The sequence below is a fragment of the Falco peregrinus genome, chromosome 2 (assembly GCF_023634155.1).
Source record: "Falco peregrinus isolate bFalPer1 chromosome 2, bFalPer1.pri, whole genome shotgun sequence".
In the NCBI taxonomy this organism is placed as follows: domain Eukaryota; kingdom Metazoa; phylum Chordata; class Aves; order Falconiformes; family Falconidae; genus Falco; species Falco peregrinus.
Window position 1 is genome coordinate 120,073,440 of NC_073722.1, and position 18,889 is coordinate 120,092,328.

At 51.7% G+C, this 18,889-nt stretch overlaps 2 protein-coding genes across 3 annotated transcripts in view; one reads left to right on the forward strand and one right to left on the reverse strand.

Moving 5' to 3' along the window:
• Positions 1–18,889, reverse strand: part of LOC101917075 (leucine-rich repeat-containing protein 59) — a 34,186-nt gene that overhangs the window by 1,268 nt on the left and 14,029 nt on the right. The window contains exons 1-6 of one of the 2 annotated variants that reach the window (XM_055794920.1): positions 2,750–2,930; positions 2,466–2,525; positions 1,792–1,950; positions 1,370–1,474; positions 690–762; positions 49–222 (exon numbers count right to left, since the gene is read on the reverse strand). In XM_055794920.1, the coding sequence (XP_055650895.1) occupies positions 49–222; positions 690–762; positions 1,370–1,474; positions 1,792–1,950; positions 2,466–2,525; positions 2,750–2,854 (676 nt within the window). In that variant the 5' untranslated portion in view covers positions 2,855–2,930. Of the gene's footprint in view, positions 1–48; positions 223–689; positions 763–1,369; positions 1,475–1,791; positions 1,951–2,465; positions 2,526–2,749; positions 2,931–18,889 lie in introns of those variants that run through there. The other variant, XM_055794919.1, reaches the window with a different exon arrangement.
• Positions 6,417–18,889, forward strand: part of ACSF2 (acyl-CoA synthetase family member 2) — a 37,503-nt gene continuing 25,030 nt past the window's right edge. The window contains exons 1-6 of the mRNA XM_055794922.1: positions 6,417–6,472; positions 12,136–12,331; positions 13,738–13,866; positions 14,987–15,040; positions 18,074–18,192; positions 18,406–18,568. Of these exons, the coding sequence (XP_055650897.1) occupies positions 6,417–6,472; positions 12,136–12,331; positions 13,738–13,866; positions 14,987–15,040; positions 18,074–18,192; positions 18,406–18,568 (717 nt within the window). The remainder of the gene's footprint in view (positions 6,473–12,135; positions 12,332–13,737; positions 13,867–14,986; positions 15,041–18,073; positions 18,193–18,405; positions 18,569–18,889) is intronic.

An 18,889-nucleotide genomic window follows, 5' to 3' on the forward strand; every position in this document is an offset into this window, starting at 1 on the left:
AATGTGATGAAATCTGATGCAATCCCACCCAAAATGGCTACCACTTACTTCGGATCTGCACAGTTTCTTTTTTAGTTTTCTTTTCCATCTCCTGTTTTGCAGCTTTCTGAGCATCATACTCCCGTCTTCTGCGTTCCTTTTCTTCTGCCTTCTCTCGCTTCCTCAGCTCCCTCTCTTGAGCCTCCTTTGCTCGTTGTTCTGCTTCACGCTTCTTCTCCATTTCTGGGGATTAATAGGAATTTTTTTCCTTTTATGTAAAGGGTTGTGACTGCCTTCTTCCTTACTACCTGTTTATCTGTTCCCAATCAGGAAGAGGAAACCAATCAAGTAACTATTCTCTTCTTTTATCTTTGGGTGGTTTTTTTACATGACATACCTTGCATTTTGCTCCCTCAGAATTAGGCTTCCCTTAAAATAAATCCTTTGTTGTTCTTTTGTATTTTTAATAGGTAATCTACAGTGCATTCCATCTAGAGAGCTAACTACCATTCAGGCAAGAAATCTCATAGTTATCCCCTGCTATCCTTCTCCCTCCAGCCCTTCTATCCCACTGTTCCCTAAGTCCTCAGGATTTTCATAGTTGCATGTACTTTTAGCAGTTTGTTAGATGGCAGTCAGTCCATTTGGGCACCTAAGAGAGACTGAGAACAGTCCTCAGCAGACAGCATGTCAGGGCTCCTGGTGCTTACCTCGCTCTGCTTGGAGCTTCCGTTGCCGCTGGCGATCCTGCTCCGACTGGATTGCTTTCATGTGCTGCAGTACCTTCAAGGTCCAAGAAAACAACCTGAGGTCTCTGCAGAAGGCTCGTTGCACAGTCAGTTCAATACAGAACAGCTGGAGTGTAGCTGAGGACAGTCAGCTGGGGCCAACCACCACCCCTGACTTATCCCTACAGGTATGGCTCCCAAGAGGAGGAGAGCTCACACCTTCCCACATGTATCTTTGTGGTTAAGAAACAGATCTTTTCATTAAAAAACAAATGTGGGAAACTGGTGCTAGCCGATACAGAGGATCACAGAACACTTCTATTTACGTAAAGCCTACAATTTGCCAGAAATTCTTCAGAGATTTTTGTGCTCTGGACTAGAAGTCTGGACATGGATTATTTTGTCCGATTATGCCTCCACTTTCTTGGCAACCAGCATTTAGTCCTCTCTTAACTCCACTAATGGACAAGAATCCTACTCAGCTCAGTGTTTGCTCTCTATGGGCAGAGAAGCAGTGAAGTCAGTGCAGTGAATCTGCACCTCACTGGCTAAACAAAACTTCAAACTGCTGCAGCAGCTGCCCAGCTCACTAAGCTAAAAGATGAAGAACCACCACCAACAAAGCCAAGTAAGGAAAAAAAGAATAAAAGCAGATTCCTTACCTTGACAGCAGCCTGTTTACACTGCTTCTCATCCAGACAGTCTCCTGCTACTTTAGCCAGGACAGGATCCAGAGGATTGTCCTTCAGATCCAGCCACTTCAGGTTCTGCAGAAGGAAATGATAAAGGGAAGGCTGTAAGAGCACTGTAGTCTTGCAATTACTTGAGAGATCCAAAGCAGAAGCAAAGAACTACTTAGTTTTCACATGAATGAAACAGGTACAGAAGACAAGGAGAGCTTAAGCAGAGACATCTTCAATAGAAGCAAGATAATTTCCACTGAGCTGCGGTGCAGAGCCAGCTGAATTTTGGAACGGATAGTCAGCAGGATGGATGCTTTACCAGAGAAATCAACTTGAGAAGGATCACAAGACCCTGGACTGCATGCCAAAGCTTTACATAACCGCCCAGCACAGTGTTTTACCTTGAGCTGTGCAAAGCTGACTGGCAGGGTGACTAAACGGTTGTTCAGAAGGTCCAGGTGCTGCAGATTGACCAGGCGGCCAAAGTCCAAGGGCAGCTGTTGAAGCCGATTCTTACTCAAATCCAGTTTCACCAGATGCATCAAACTGCAGAAGTCTGACTAAAAACCGAACACAAACAAAACCCAGAAAAAAAGCTTGTCAGCACCTTGATGGGGAAACCTCATTAGGGAGGATGTGGAGAGTGCCTGCACGTCACATAAGCCACAAATCCTTAATTTACTACGGAATTGTGATAGAAGTAAATCACTCCCCTCCTCTGCCTCGGAAGATGGAGAACAGTGGGCCAGATAACCCAGACTGACTGCCAGGGTGATGTAGGGCTGTACAAGGGAACAAATCCAAGTCTCCACTGCTGGGGACAGGTCTGTGTTAGCGCGGGGACCCTCTGGCAGCTGAAACTACAACCTCCACCCAGCACAGAGCCCTCCTCTCTCCCGCCTCTGCCAAACCCACCCCAGTGCGGGCCTGGCCCTGGGGCCGAGCCATTCCGCCACCTCAGGGTGAGGGGAGCGCCAGCCCCAAACCTCCCCGGGAGGCTTTACTGAGGCACTAGTTATCTTTTCTGAACACTTTCCAGCAGACCCGTCCCCACAAAGGCTCTCTGGTACCTTACCGGCAGGGAAATGAGGTTGTTGCAGGATAAATCCAATATAGTGGCTTTTGGAAGAGCGGCCTGGAAGAGAAACAAAGCGCGGGGTGAGCCCCGGGGTGCAGCCCTGCCCTGCTGCCGGTGCTGCTTCAGCCCCTGCGGCTTCTCCGGCGTCCCCCTGGCCACCTCCACCGGTTCTGGCCTTCCCGGCCCGAGACCCCCGGCCGGGACGCCACAAGCACCCGCAGGCCAGGCCGCAGCCCCCTCCTCCCACGCGTCTGGCGGCCCCGGCCCCGGCGGGCGCTCACCAGCTCCCGAACCGGGACCTCGTTGAGGTCGCAGAGGCTGAGATCCAGCTCGTTGCCATCCAGCTTGTCCTTCAGGCTCGGCCCCTTCCCGCCGCCCCGCGACATGGCGCCGGGTGCCCCCCGCCCGGCCGTCAGACGCTGCGGGCGGCCCGGCCCCGCCACACACTTCCGCGGCCACGTCCGCACCGGGCCCCGCCAGCCGCCCGCCCCAGCACGCCCCCTGGCGGCCCGGAGCGCCCCGAGACCCCCGGCCGTCTTCCCACGAGAAACGGCCCCGCCGAGGAAAGGGACCCCCCCTCCCCCTGCCGAGGGAGGGACCCCCCGCCGAGGGAAGGCCACCCTCCCCCTGCCGAGGGAAGGGACCCCCCCCGCTGACAGAAGGGACCCCCCCGAGGGAAGGCCACCCTCCCCGTGCCGAGGGAAGGGACACCCCCCGCGGACGGAAGGCGCCCCCCGCCCAGGGAAGGGCCCCCGCGGCGGGTGTGGGCCGTTTGCCTCCCGCGCCGCGAACAACCGGCCGTGCGGGGCCGGCCCGCCCCGGCTGCCCCTACCCGGCCCTACCGCTGCGGCCGCCGCTGCCCCGGCCCCCCGCGCTGCGCTGTCGGGCTGTCGCATCGCGACATCCCCCCGCAGACAGCCTCGCTGGCCCCGCTGGGGTTCTGGGTGCGCCCCCGGCTCCATCCAGCGCTCCACAGAAGGAGCCCGGGGCGCAGCCACACCAGTATTTCCCAGTAACGGGGTGAGGGTGAGGAGTCACCTTCAATTCCCCGAGCCCTTGTGCAAACCGTGGGGTGCAGCACCTTGAAAGGATGCTCCGGCTCCTGCAGGACACCTGCCCCTGGTTCTTAGGTTGTGGGTAGAACTCCGGACACCCTGAAACCTGCCTTCGCCCAGCACAGTGGTAGCCAAGGGTGCAGGGGGGGTGAACAGCGGGCCCCCAAACCCGCTGGCAGGGGTTCACTCCATAGAAAGGACAAAATCTGTCTGAGGGTGATGCGCTGTCCTCCAGGAGGTGACGGAAGTTTCTCGGGGCAGGTTATTGCTCCTCAGAAGGTGAGCTGAAATCAGAGAGCCCTCCCTTGGGAAAAGCAAGGTCTGCTTATGTAAGAATCGGGCCCGTCCCTCAGCATGTCACCGTGTCACCACAACATTCGGAGGCCAAGGAAGGGCCAGGAAAAAACCCTGTTCCCAGGAGGTGTGGGGAAGCCGCTCCTTGCTGGATCTCCCAGCACACGTGCCAAGGTTGCCCGAGCCCTGTGTCACCCCGAGGCAGCAAGGGACTGGCACAGGGAGCTGGTCCCAGTCCCCTTCCCCAGCTGGGAGGCGCCACGCACTGTCCTGCTGCCAAGGGCAAAACCCAGAGGGGTTTGGGGGGGACCCAAGTAAGATCCCCTGCACCTCTGGAAAAGGCCTTTGTCCCTGCAGTTCTGCGGAGACTGAAATCTGTTCTTTCTGGTTTACACGAGAAGGAAACGAAGGTGTAGATCAGTCACAAAACTGCTTATTTGTGGTTAACTCAAAGGCAGATTTTAAAATTTTCATTAGAAAGAAATTATGCTTTACTTGATGGCGTCTGAAGTGTTACGGTTGAGGCTGCCTTTGCTTTGACAATCTCGAACAAATGTACCCAAGTGTGAAGCTCACATTAACTTCTGCATGATTCTTGGTTTAATACCTAACCGGGATTCACCCTGTAGGATAATGACTGGAATGTGGGAAGATCAAACTGAAAAACTGTTTTATTTTTGTTTATTAAAGGTGAGGGGGTTTGGATCCCAGGCACTGGGGATTTTTCTCTGTGGTTACACAACACCAAGCTCCTGCAGTACAAAGATAATTGCTCTGTGCCGTGCTGAATTGGTGAAAGGATAAATTCTGGCCACAAATGTCACACAGCTTTACATCGTCTGTGGAAATGCATAAACTCACCTAGCTACACATTTTAGTGGGACTGACATGTAAATAGAGGTACCTGTGCACGTCCAAAAAGACTTCAAACCTCCACGAGACAGACAAACCATACCACGGGGCACATTTGCGCAGTCTGCTAGAGGAAGGCTGCCAGACCACCAGCAAGGAGAAGGGAGGAGGAACCGCCGAGGGAAGCAGGATGAATACTGGCAATCGAATCCTGACCTAAGGATCCTTGCTGTGACCCTGGGGGCGTGAGCTGGCCACGCCAGCCAGGGGCTGGAGACCATCCCCAGACCCTCTGAAGATCTTTGGTCTGCCTCACTCGGGGTCCCCTCTTTGGCCACCGCCAGTTTTTCATATTTCAAAGACTAAAATGCCCCTTTGCCTACCAAAGAAAACACTGTCACCACTGCCACCAAAGAAACTCATTGTGAACAAGATGCACGTTGGGGAAAATCCTTGCTGCTTCTAAAATCAGGTAGCTATCGCTGGAGGTCTGGTTGCAGTCAGTGCTTCACTATGCAGCTGTGTTACGAGCACGTTTATGGCTTTGCTGCCTGAGATTCACCGTTCTGAGGCCGATATCGATGCCCTTGCGCTTGTCGTGGTGCTGACACAGTGTCCAGACACACTCAACTCCAGTTTCCTCCTGGGCAGAGCTGCAAAATGCCTCCCAGACATCACCCAGCAGGTCCACGGCTGAGCCAGAAACTGGCCATGTCTCAGGCCAGCACTGATAGCACTGTATCTTACTGCCTATATGGTATTTCAAAGGCACAGACCATTTTCCAGGCTCAAATTTATACCCCAGCCTTTTTTCCCAAGGATTAATGAGCCATCGCTGCAGGCGATACCCAGAAAAGCCATCAGTCATTTTATGTGGGGAGTGGTGCATGTGTCACCTCCTCAGCATCAGCTGCAGCGGAGCAGTGCTGCTCCCGTGGCCGAGCGCTCAGCAGGGCTCAGCACCGCAGCGCTCCTCGCCTGGGCACCTGCCCATGCCTTCGCCCTTTGGTGAGGGCATCTCAGGGCTCTGGAGTAGCTCTGCAATTCCTCGGGAGCAGCAGGGTACAGCAGGCAGGGAGTGCCCGGAGCTGTTGGCGAGGCAGTAACTGATAACTGGTTGAATGGGTAGGGCTGGAAATGCATTGGTGACTCACGGGGCTTGGGCACCCAGCGATGCCGGTGGAGAGAAGTGGGGCGAGTGGTGGTGGTTGCCTTGTACCAAAGCTCCTCTCAGCCAGGGCGTGGGGCTGCGTCGGGGCGTTGTGCCGCTTGGGATCAGGCGGATGGAGCAGTCTGGAAAAACGAGATGATGGAGGGGGGAGATGTGGGGGTGCAGGGGCTCGGGAAGGGAGCGGGCAGGTGCAGCCGGAGGTACCACTCTCAGTGTTATCGCGGTCCCTTGGCCCCCCAAAACCCCCTGCAAAGCGGCAGAAGCCAGGCTCCATCCCCTGGCTCTGCACCGCACACCCCCCACCCCCCTCCGGCCTGGGAGGGGACCGGGGGCAGCGACGACCCCCAGGCAGCGTGCGGAGGGATATGAGCCCCGAGCTGAGCACCCGCTGGGTGCTGCCAGCCAGGGGGTCCCCGCTCAGCCCCCGCCGCCCCTCCCTCCGGGCACCTCCCCCGGCGCCGGGGCCGAGGGGAACCGCAGCCCCCCGGGGCGGGCCGGGGCGGGCCCCGTGGCACCGCCCCCGCCCATCGACCGGCGGGCCGGGCCGGGCGCCCGGTGCTCGCCGCGGCCGCAGGGATGGCCACGGTGCGGCTGGCAGCGCTGGCCCACCGCGGGCTGCCCCTCCTGCGCCGGCTGGGGGGGGCGGCGAGGGGCTCCGCCGCGCAGGTAGGACCCGGGGGGGGCTGTGTGGGGATGGAGGGATGGGCGGCTGTAGGGGTCAGGGGGCTATAGGGGACAGGGGGCTGTGGGGACTGGGGATGGGTGGTAGAAGGGCTAGAGGGGCTGTGGGGACTGGGGATAGGGGCTTTAGGGGATAGAGGGCTGTGGGGACTGGGGATGGGGTCTACAGGGGATAGAGGGCTGTGGGGGCAGAGGATGGGGGCTATAGGGGATGGCGCTGTGGGTGGGAGGTGGTGGGGAGCTTATAGGGGATGGAGGACTGTGGAAGCAGAAGATGAGGGGGCTGTAGGGTATGGAGGCTGTAGAAACAGGGATGGGGGCTCTAGGGGCCATGTGTGGTGGAGGACAGGAGCTATAGGGCAGCGACAGAGTGATGTGGGTGTCTGGCCAGGTGGGTGGCCACACGCTGGGAGGGCAGGTTCAGCTGGAGGTGCCACTCTCAGTGTGCATCGTGGTCCCTTGGCTTCCGTAAACCCTTCCAAAGTGGCCAAAGCCAGGCTTTATCCCCTGGCTCTGCCCCCCTGGCCTGGGAGGGGACCAGGGGCAGTGACAAGCCCCATGGAGCATGCAGAGGGATGTGAGCCTGTGTCCGGGGCTGAACTTTATTTGTACAGCAGCTGCATCCTGATAGCAGTAACAAAAATGTATCAAACAGCTTCTCCATCCTCCTTCAGTGCTCTGACTCATGGGCTTTGTTGGGCAGTGTCCCTGTCCCCCTGCGGCCGTGCGGACCTCTGAGTGGTGGGGGGGCACTGGGGTGCCTGCAGGTCCAGGGCACCGAGGAGTTCTGGGGGGGGTCCAGCCAGGTCTTTGCCTCGCTTTTTTTCAGCGCTTCCTCTTGGAGCAAGTTTGTGGCAAAGAACAGCAATAGCAAATCAACTGGCATTGGGAAGGGCTTTGGAGGATTAGCCGATACTGGGAGCCTAACGCTCACTGGGAGGCATGACTTCTTAGGTAGTGAGTCCCCAAGAACTGTGGGGAGCAGCATTTGCTTTTCCACACTCGGTGTCTAGCTGTTTCTTTTTGGCTGGGCTGAGATCAGGAGCGGGGTGGCTGAAGCCCGTGTGTGGCTGGGGCCAAGACTGCCATTTTGCAATCTCTACTTAGGAATCGGGATCAGGAGGGACGCATGGCAGAGAGTTTGCTGCAACTTGGACTCCAGCCCAGGAGTTAAACTGAGGGGCAGGGAGACAAAGCGCTTTGAGAAAAAGACCATGTATTGAGAGGAGTAAACTCTTTCTAGTAATGTTTTAAATAAGTTTATTAAATTCTGCTCCTTGTGTTAAACAATATTTATCCTTCTGGCAGAAAAAGTGTGGAGTGGAGGGAGGTGCGGTGGGAAATGTAACCAAAAAGTCTGCTGCAGCAGCAAGCTGGAAGCTGTGGGGACTTGATCCTTTCTTGACCTAAAACAAACAAAAGCAATGAGAACCTGGTTAACTCGTTAGTCAGCAGGGTTCTTTTAAAGAGTAAAGAAGAGGTAAGGGCAGGGTTAACTCTCACCACCTTTTTATTGTAGTTGTGGTATATAAAAGACCCAAAACCTCTCACTTTGGGGGTGAAGCTCCTGGTAGATGCCCATGGATAAAGGAGCTGGTGAGCCTCTCCGGGTGTGAAGTGCAGCCAGGATGGTTCCCAAGCCCTGGGAGGGCAGGGCTGTTCCCCTGTGTGCAGAGGAGATGGCACCACAGCTCAGCTCAATGTCCTTTGCAGCGGCAAAGCAGGAGCTTGCTTGCGTGCTCGTCATGGAGGACAGGTTATGCTGATCTTGCATTCGTCTCTTTTCCCTTCTGATAATTTCCGTAGAGACTGGTGAAGAGTTAAAGGTGAAAAATGAAGCTGGTTGTCTTCTATCAACAGCTATAAAATGTTAGCTGGGGCTATTCAGCAATAAACACAAAGAGCTCCTAGGATTAGTCCAGAGTGCTTGTTTCAGTCTGATTGTTTCTGCTGGCCACCATCCGGCAGGAGTGCTTGCTGGGGCTGCCAGGGCTCGGCTCCTTGCCTGCCTTTCACCCGGGATGGGAAGGCGATGCCTTTTCCCTGGGTCTCTGATGTTTCTCTATTCCGTTGCACTGCTGAACTCCAGGGTTAAGGAGTTTGCAGGAGCAGCCTGGCGATGAGCCTGGCTCATTTGCAGGCACTGCGGGCTGTCTTGCTGCTGGAATGTATTGCCAACAGAAGGCACGTGCTCTCCGAGAGTAGTGTTTCACTGTTTATGTTGGGACCCAGGAGGAAGCAGAGTTTTATTTGCTCTCCTCCAGCTCACACAGGGAAATGAGAGCTGCAGTAATACCAGACCGTCAGACCATTGGTCTTGGTTTAGCTCTGGCAGTACCAGATGCTTCATAGGAAGAGATGGAGGGGGAATTACTTCTTTTCTGAACCAAGAGATTATTTCTAAATTGTTTGGACCCTTTCTTTGTAGAGGTTTTTTGATACATTCTTTCAGATCAGATATGTACACATGCTGTTGGCTATAGGCAGGAGGGAGACCAACCCTACATTATTTCCAGCATGATGCTACTGATAACAAATGTATCTTGTATCTGCCCCATTCCTTCCATTCCTGATTCCCAGTGCTTCCAGCAGCCTGCTCTGTTTTATGTCACATCTTTCACTTCTGCCATGGCCAGGAGATTAGTGATACAGAAATGCTGAAGCACACGCAAACATCGGACCAGTATTCTGGGAGCTGAAACTAGATGACAGCTGTGATTTTGCTTTCCTCAACATATTCAAAGAAACCACGTGAGCAAGCGCTTTGAGAGGAGTTAGCGACTCTGGGTTATGAGCATAAGATATCTTAGGCTCTAATTACAGAGCTGCTGATGCTTTCATTTGAAGATGTGAGTGCTTGGGACCTTTGACTGTATTTGCACAATGTTTTGGAGTGAAGGGCTTTGTATAGACATGTTGTACTGCTCTGTGATGCTCTTTCATCCCCCTGTGTGGAGGCAGGGAGGAAGCCGTAGCCATGAAGGCTGGAGGTGGAACTGGCTTAGGTTCTGGCTTTGCACCTTGCATTTAGTGTGGAAGTCCAGCTCCTTCGAGGTCAGCAAAACCCTTTGGCTCTTTGCCTCTCTTTGTGATGAGGTTTTGTTCTTTTGCGTTTTCAGTCGTGGTAGAAGAACGTGTTGGACCCAATTTTTGGCCCATTAGTTCCTTATGTGATATCCCCAGAGGAACTGATGTATTCCATGAAATGCTTGTGTGTTTACTTGCTCCCACTGCAGCCCAGTGCCGAGCCTGCTGGGCTCCCAGTAAGCCCTGAGGTGGTGCTCAGAGAAAGTGCTCTTGCACAACTGGGTCTGCAGCTGCTCTCTGGCTGCTCCAGCCCTTCCCAGGCTGCGGGAGCCAGCAGGGAGCTGGACCGTGCCTTAGCTGGAACAGAAAATCCGTGTTTAGGGACAGGCTCGGCTGAAACGGGAGGTGACTTGGCTTTAGGGAGATGCAAGTGTGGTTGTCTCCATTAAGCGTTTTCACGAACAGCCTGCGGTTTCTTCATCAGCCTGCGTGAGCGGCTGGAGCTGCTTGTCTGAGATCACCCTACGGCGATGGGACGGTGGCTTCTCCAGTTGCCGTTTCAAACAGCAAGTGGCTGTGGCTGCAGTGGCTTTTATCACTTTCCCAAGAGCATTCATCCTTCCCTTAGGTTAGAGAGAGTTTTTTTCAACCTTTATTTTACATAACCTCTATTTACAAAGGCTTTTGTTCCGCAGTGCTATCTCTCATCTCCCAGTTTATCTATGTGCCTTGCCCAGGAGCTTTCAAACGATAAAAGATAGTTTGGTTTAGCATTTACCCCCACCAAGTCCTCCTCCAGCAGCCCTACAGCCTTGATGTGAGTTGCCCAAGAGCTCTGCAAGGAGGATGGCCGCACAGCATCAGCCGGAGTTGCACAACGCTCCATCTGCCAAGAAGCCATCGGGGAAAGAGGGTCAGGTCATTTGCTCAGCTGTCGGAGCAGAACTCCTCCCAGGAGGGAAAATCTTCTTCTGTGCTTCTCTTGAGACTGAACTCTGCCCTGCAGAGGAAGTAATTTCATGCTGGGTTTTGTTTCTCATGGGCAGGAAAACAAATCTGTCATGGTAAATAGCACTGAATCTTTGCAGAATATTGATCCTGTAACAAATGGGGGGAAATTGAGTTCGGGCTGGTCTAGTTTTCCTCTCTAGGGCAGGAATCCCTCCATTATACACTGAACCTGCAAACCCAGGGCATTGCCTCTGAGCTCTGCACCCCACAAGTGTCACTTAACCCTGGCCTTTCTGGTCATCTCCTAAGGTGGGAATGGAGAGCTAAGAGCATGGAGGGAGGCAGGGAAGAAGAGGAGGCACAGAGAAAGCGGGGGATGCCCGGGGAGGAGGACAGCATGGCAGGGCATGGCTGCTGGGGCAGGGTGAGGCTTGGAGGAGGTGGAGAGAGAAATCAGGGCAAGAACTGCAGCGCTCAGATGGTCAGGAGCTGTGTTTTAAGGGGAGGTCACTGCTTTTCCACTGATGATCAGACCTCAGTGAAAGCCTTAATGATTTAAAAATTATTTTCTCTACTGCCTTGCCCACATCCTCTCATTGCTGCCTCTCCTAACAATGTTTCATCTCCAGCTTGGCCTCTGGCACAATGTCTCTGTGCTCCTCTCGAGGACCCTGTTGTGCCATTCCTGCCCGGGTGCTGCTCTGCCAAAACACCTCCCTCCCCTCCTCTCCCACGTTTGCAATGGGTGTAGGCTCCCCCACCCTGTGAGTCTGCTCTCTTATTGCCTCCGCACTTCTTCCCCCTCCTCTCACTGGTAGCCCCTCACTTTACCGATGCTGTAAGCTCGTTGCAGTTTAGCTGGCAGAAACAGCAAAGCGGGTGCAGCCCGCTCACCATTGCATGCACACATCATTGCTCTGAAATGCCTCTTGGTTACAGCTCAGCTTCTTTGAACTCTTCTAAACAGTTTCTGTTCTGCAGAATTAGGCTTTTCTCCACAGACCGTGTTTGGAGACCGATCTCTGACTAATTTGAACTTCCTTTTTCTCAGTCATCTGCTCTTTCCAGCAGAGAGAAGCCAGTTGGAGGAATTGCACTACAGATTGGATTGTGTTCCTTCCAAGTTATTTGTACTTTTTAATGTCGCAGTAAGGCCAAACCCAGTTGCCATCTCTCAGTAAACTGCAGAGCCCATACTCTATCCATACATCCCAAAATATCCAGGTAGTTTTCACCCCAGGTGAATGATTGTAGGACCAGGCTGTGCCCGGCCCGCAGGGCTGTTGCAGGCTCCTTCCCCATCAGTTGGCAGGACCCTGGTTTTCAGTGGAGGGATGTGGGCTCTGCCTGTGCTGCCCACTGGTGTGGGCAGGTCTGGGTGGGTGCAGTGGGATTGCTGAGGCCACCCACCTGCCCAGTGCCCCTGGGCTGCTGCACACAGGTCCTTTTGGAGGAAGGTCTTCCTCGTCTTGACCCACTGAAGCAGCTGCCTGTGGTTCTCACTGGGGCAGGGATGTGCATCGGGTACTCCTGGTACTGTCCACAGGTTGATAATCCTTCCAGATGGGGAGAATTGTATTGATGGGTTATAATAAAAAATACCTTTTTTTTTTTTTTTTTTTTTTTTCCCTCACAGTGCCCTGCACACAGGGAGGCCCTCTGCCTCCCACAGGGTGACCAACAGCTATATCCAGGGGACCACAGACATCCCCCTTCTCACCAAAACCGTGGGCCAGTGCCTGGATGAGACCGTTGAGCGCTTTCCTGATCGTGACGCCTTGGTCTTCTGCCGAGATGGAGTTCGGAAGACGTTTGCTCAGTTCAAGGAGGAGGTGAGTGCCTGGCTCATCTGTCAGGGGGTTCGGGCGGGTGGACGAGGGCAGCAGCAGGCGTGATGGAGAAATGAGAAATGGTTTCATTGCTCAGCTCAGGAGCAAGGCATGTTATATATGGGTCCTCATCCTGGCCCTGGGCAGGGGGCAAGTGCACCTCCCCAGCACACACCACTGGGCGTGCACTGCCTCCATCCTCCTGAGGGTCTCGAGATCAAAGGGGGAAGGCAGCCCGTGTAAAATGCTTGCTGAATATCCCAGAATGAACTTTCATAATTAAAAATTATTACCCTTATCTGATGTGTTGTGGGCTGAGCCACAGTGTTTTTCTCCACTGGAGCAGCCCGCAGCTCTTGTATTAATCACTCGGTCTGACTGTCAGAGGTCGTGAGCACGTGGAGGTTTCTAGTCCAAGCACAAAGGCAAGTGAGCAAAGTCAAGGAGCAGGTCCTAATAACAATTCCAAAAATGCGTGTGGGTGTATCTATGCATGTGTATGCATGTGTATTGCATACAAATACATGTTTATGTGTCTTCTGAATGGCAGGGCAATATTTCAAGGCTAACTACCTGGAAAGTTTCTGTGAAATGTATGATATGGTCTTGGATAGGAAGAATTGTTTGGGTTTTTTTTTTCAGATTTACTAGCATTTTGGTTACATCCATTCAGATAAACGAGATTAGCTGTGTTCACCGTAATTTTAAAAAGTAGGCTGTAATTCAGAACTAAATTCCTCAATAAAAATTCCAGCTATATCTCCTACAAGGTAGATTTCATAAATTCATGTGAGAACATAAAAAAAACCCTATAACAACTTTCCTGGACACCTCAGAATATTTACACATCCATCTGCACACCAGATGCATGCTTACTTACCATCTTGCAAAATAAAGTAGTCATGTTAATAGAGTGGTTGAATTCAATTTAATGAGGATAGGAACCCCAAACTGGCCAAAAATCACTCGATACAGTTTTCTTCACCCGAGCCTTGTTAGAAGCAAGCGATGTGCTGGGACAGAGGCAGATCCAGCAGTGCAGATGGGCCCAGCGTGTGGGTAAGGCTGAGCCCTAAGCTGAGTTGATGAGGAGCTAGATGTTAACTAGACTTTGGCCAAGAATTTGCAACTGTTTGTACATAATTTCCTGGTTTGGTTTCCCCCCTGCTTTGCTGTATTGTTCCACACTTGTTATTTTTATGCTTTCAGTCAACCCGCTAAGCAGGGGCTGGTCCACGCACTGGCTCGGAGGATGCTGCTGCGGCAGTAGCAGGCAGGCTGTGCAGAAGAGGTACATTCTGTCCAATTCCAGTTGCAAAGACGATGCTTTTTGCCCAGAAGGCAGCACCTGGAGACAAATACTCCCCACTGCATCCTGTGTGTGATCCTCAGGCACTTGTATTTTACAGGTGGACCGCATGTCGGCTGGGCTTCTGGCTCTTGGCCTGAAGAAGGGAGACCGGCTGGGGATGTGGGGTCCCAATAAATATGAGTGGGTTCTCATGCAGTTTGCAACTGTCCAGGCAGGAATCATCCTGGTAAGGAGTTTGCTGTGTCTGGGTTTTTAGCAGTCTGTTGGGAAAGGAAACAGGCAAAAAAGCAACAGAAGGTACTGGGGAGTAAAGTTTGTTGTCTCTTTTTTCCATGCTCTTACCCATGCTTAACTGAATTGAGTATTTAAACAACATCTGTGCAGCCCCGTGCATCTTTGCCCTCTGCTGTGTAGGGAAGCAGACTGCAGAGGAAGGAGCAGCAAGAAATGGACTGCTGTGACCTTGCTTGCAGCGGCTGATGGTGGAAGGAGATGTACTTTTATAAATAGGACCATTTAGAAATATATAATACATTTTATATACTGTATATAAATAACATATAAATTATATGTAAAATATAAGGTATATAAATGTATATACATTTAATAAATATAAATAGGACCATTTTTATGTAGCATGCTGCTGTCCTAAACAGTCACCAGCTATTTAGATCCCTCCTAAATAGGGCCTGTATTGCTTTGGTGCAAATGCTCCACTTAAGAGTCTAGTCCAAGCTGCATATCCTCAAAAGCCAATTTTCATTTGATAGTATGACCCCGCATGTTCATCAAAATGCCTCTTATTTAGGCGGTGCACCGTGGTAAGGACTGCACCCTGTCTGCTGGTCTGTTTTCTTCGTTGTGGTTGATCCCAGGCTCTAAGACACAGTGTGAGGGTGGATGAGCACAGCTCAGTATGAGCCTGATGGTGAACTCAGCTCCAGCAGCTGATGCTGCTTCTGTGGAGAGCTGGGTAGGAGAGAGCTGGTGCTTTCATGGCTCTCCATCATGAAACCTGACTTGCACTGGAGTTTTGAGTCTTTGGTTTAATGAACTGAATGTCTGCCTGTGAGACAGGAGCTGGGGTTTCTGTTCCTGAGACTCTGTTTTGATTATGTGTCCTCTCATAAACTCTTCTCTTTTTTGTTGTTTTCTTTCATGCAAACACAGGATTTCTGGTGAATGTGAAATCCCTGTGCTGGTGAGCTCTCAGTTCTGCCAGTTGGAGGAAAAGCTTTGAGTGTGGCTTGTCCCTGGGAGAACTTCTCTGTTGGAATATGTGTTAGGGGAGAGGGGTTTCAAGGCAAGGGTAACTCTGATCAACCTTCTTGTCTCTCCCTCTTCAGGTATCCGTGAATCCAGCCTACCAGGCCCTTGAGCTGGAGTTTGTCCTCAGGAAGGTTTGTATGGCACTTGCTGGAAATGTTAATTGATTTGTTGTGAGAGCTCAGATGAGCAGCTGTCTGTTAAAGGGGATGGTGGGGACACAGCACGGATGAGCTTCTACTTAAGGTTTGCACGTGTCAGGGAGAGCGGGAGAGCAGAGCTGGTGGTGGCCGTGTAGACAGAACACCACCACGCAGCGACCAAGGGGGTGAAGCTGCAGTTAAGTGGGCACATTTGTTGCTGTCCCCTGTGGCTGCCACCTTGTCTGTTTGATGGAGACTTCTGCATCCTCATCCCTCTCTCTCCCTGCTAACAACAGAGTCCTGCCCATATGACACCAATAACAACCATACCTGCCAGCAATTGTTTACTAGGGAATGAGGAAAACAAGGCAAGACTAAATATCTGCCCCAGGCACTACCTGAGAAGCCAGGAAAGCAGAGACTATGTAATAACAGAGTGTGGCTGCAGTCTCTGGAGGCAACATCTGCCTTAGATCGGTTCTAGCTTCTCCACACTCATGCTCCAGCCTGCCTGGGATGGAGAGCACCCTGTGCCTGCCCTCCCCGGCTCGGTGCCATCCTGCCTGTCTTCTGCTTGGGGCAAAAATCACCATCTGGGATTTTAACCTTGAAAGGAGAAAGGCTCAGAAAGGACCAGCCTACTTAGTAGCTTGATTTCTCCTTCCCAGATTTGTCCTAGGCCTTGCTGGCTTTGGGTTTAACCTGGTTTAAGTCCTAAGTATTGCCACTGCTTGACATCTTTCTGCTGTCTGAGCCTCACTGCCCCAGCTACCCTCACGTACCTGCCTGGGATTGAGTTTGCAATGTGCAGAGCATCAATCAGTTTAACATGTTCTGGCTTCTTAGCTCCAGTAATGGGGAATTCAGGTTATTAAACATTTGATGGCTAAAAATTAATCCTAGGATTAAGAACCTAACTGCTCATCTGTGGTTTGTTCAGCTTTAAATCAAAGGCTGGTACTAGAAGAGAGAGAACCACTTCTGGGGCTTCCCAGCACCAAGTTCTTGCTTTACCTGGAAAGTAGATTATTTCTAGCAACGAAGGGTGACTTTTCTCTCGCATCAGAAACTCTGTAATTCAGTTTCTGGGCTGCAGTTTGTGTTCCCATTTCATCCTTCATTTAATCCTCTTACCCTACCCTCACTGGTGTCACTCCTGGTTTTATGTGTTAGAATTGAGCACAGAGCTGCAGTGAAGCACATCTTTTCCAGCGTGGATGTCCTGCTTCTCTCACCAGGTAGAAGTGTGCATGTCGGTACTTGCCTTTTTCGCCAGTGAGACTTGGCTTTTGTTTTCCTTTCCATCTCTTGTGTCAGAGTCTGCTCTGACTTTCTCCTCCAGTGTAAATCTGGAGTATCGATGGGGTAAGAAGAAACGCGCTTGCAGCTCCACTGGGGATTACTCCTGTCTCACCCTCCCAGGTTTGCTAGCGTTCCTAGCTTTTCCATGTACCTTTGGCACTGGGATCTCTGGTGTATTTATTTGCACCACAAACCCCCTGAAGACTTTAGGGCTCTCCCTGTTGGGTCCTGTGCAGTCCCTTCCTTGCTCCATCAGGTTCCCTTCCTTTGGCATATACAGAAATACATGCTGAATAACCATTCGTCCAATTCCTGCTGTGTTTCCAGGGCTTTGCAAAAGCAAACTGATGGCAGGTTTCGTATGGCTGGTCCTTTGAAGATGGCTCTGCTGCCATTCAAATTGAGACCAAGTGGGAGATGCCCACCCAAGGAGAGACCCTTATCTCATGTAGCATCTGCCCTGCAAGCTCCACTCCTCACATAGCATCTGTCTTGTAAAACTAGTTCAACCAGAGTAGTAGTTTGAGGGAACTAATAGCAAAAAGTTAGAGAGGTTCAAAACATCCCAGAGCACGCTCATTCCCCTGGGTTCTGAGCAGATTATTCCAGAAAATAGAATAAATGTTTGTTTTGCCTTCTGACAAACCCCAGAGGGTATTTACAAATAATTTATTGGCATAGCCTTGGTCTCCTTATTTCACAGACCTTGGGAAAATAATGAAAACAGCAGAGTAAATAATTTATGTAAATAATCTATTTGACAAGAATGCATTTTTTTTTGGAAGATGAAAGCAGTTTGCAAATCTGGGTCAAATTCAGCAAATCTTTGCTGAAAAAGAAAGAAATTCTTGGTGTAATTAAAATGCTTTGTTTCAGGATTACATAAAGGTTGAATAAAAAAATGTTTTAATTTTCAAAATAGCTAATGCTTTAAAAAGAGGTGGAAAAATCTTAGGGAATGGAAAACCTTAACAAAAAAACCACAACAAAACTTTGGCTTGACCTGAGAGGCAATCTTCAGGTCTCCTTGATTTTTCGAAAGTTCCTCAAAAAACCTCATTTCAGATCAACTCAAATGATTATTTTTTTGTTGTTTTCCTTTGAATTTTGGGACTGGGTGCTTTGTTGCGACTCTTAATCTGAAAAATCGGTTGTTTGCCTTGCGCTGGCAATGAGTGTCAGTCCTGGGAGAAGTGGGAGCCCCAGGATCTGCTCTCCCCCAGGATCTGCTCTTGGGAGCAGCACCCAGCCCATCCTGCACCGATCACTGGGGAGGAGCAAAGCACCAGCTGAGCACTGGGATCAGGGCTTGGCGTGCTGGGCGTGCAGTAACAGCACCTTGCCCTCCGCTCACTGTGTTTTGCGAGTGCACAGCTGTAAGGGCTTGGTTTGCATTTGCCCTCAGCGAACATGCCTGCGGGAGACATGTCCCCAGCCCCGGGAGCATGGCTGCTGTGCCCTCGCTGTGCAGGGACCTTGGTTATCTTCTTCAGAAAATCTTTGAACCACTTTCTTCCTAGGAAAAGCTAAAAAATCTCCAGGTTTAGTCTGGAGAGAACTCATGTCATGTGCTTATAGAAGAAAATCCCAGTGCGCTGTTAATGCCCGACGCTTGCTGTGTGGGGTCACAGGGCTGTGTCCCCCTGTGTCGGTGGTGACTGCTCTTTATCATGTCCTTGAACATCAGCCCAACTTCTCATAAGTTTCTGTCTCCCTTCACAGGTTGGCTGTAAGGCCCTGGTGTTTCCTACTCAATTTAAAACACAGAAATACTATGATATCCTAAAGCAGTCGTGTCCCGAGCTGGAAAAATCCACTCCAGGGGGATTAAAGAGCAAAAGGTGAGTTGGGAGCAACTGGTGTCTGTGCACCAACCTCACAGCTGTGTCCTTGTGCTGCACAGCACAGGCTCTGGTGGAAGAAGGACCCACGCAGGGTCTCACCAGAAGAGAAGGAGTCAGGCTGCCCTGGAGGTTTGCCCAGACCACTGAACACCCACCCAGGCAGTTTTCTCCTTGCTCCATTAATGTTGATGGTATTTTTCTTTCCGCCAGGCTGCCTGACTTATCCATTGTCATCACACTGGACTCGAAGCTGCCTGGCACCTTCCACATGGATGAGGTGATGCAGGCTGGGGACAGCAGCCACGTGAAGCAGTTGAGAGCCCTGCAGCGGACCCTCTCCTGCGACGAGCCCATCAACATCCAGTTCACTTCAGTAGGTGCTCCTGCCCACTCCGTGCCTCGCAGTTGGGTTCCTCGCTGGGGGTGCAGGGAAAGATGTGGGTGATGCTGAGAATCCCATTTCCTTCACCTTCTGCCCTCTGAGAGCTGGTTCCATCTTCTGCTGAGGGATGGAGGAAGTGTTCCAGCATTTCCCCTCGCTGCTGCCATTCTTGCTGCTCAGCTCGTGGTTGAGGGCTGGTGGAGATAAGAGGGTGTCCTGTGAACCCTGTGCAGCTGAAGGCGAGTCATTTTATTTTGGTGTGGCTTGGGTTTCAGATGCTGTTAAAGTAAGAAAAAAAAAAAAGTCTCCCAT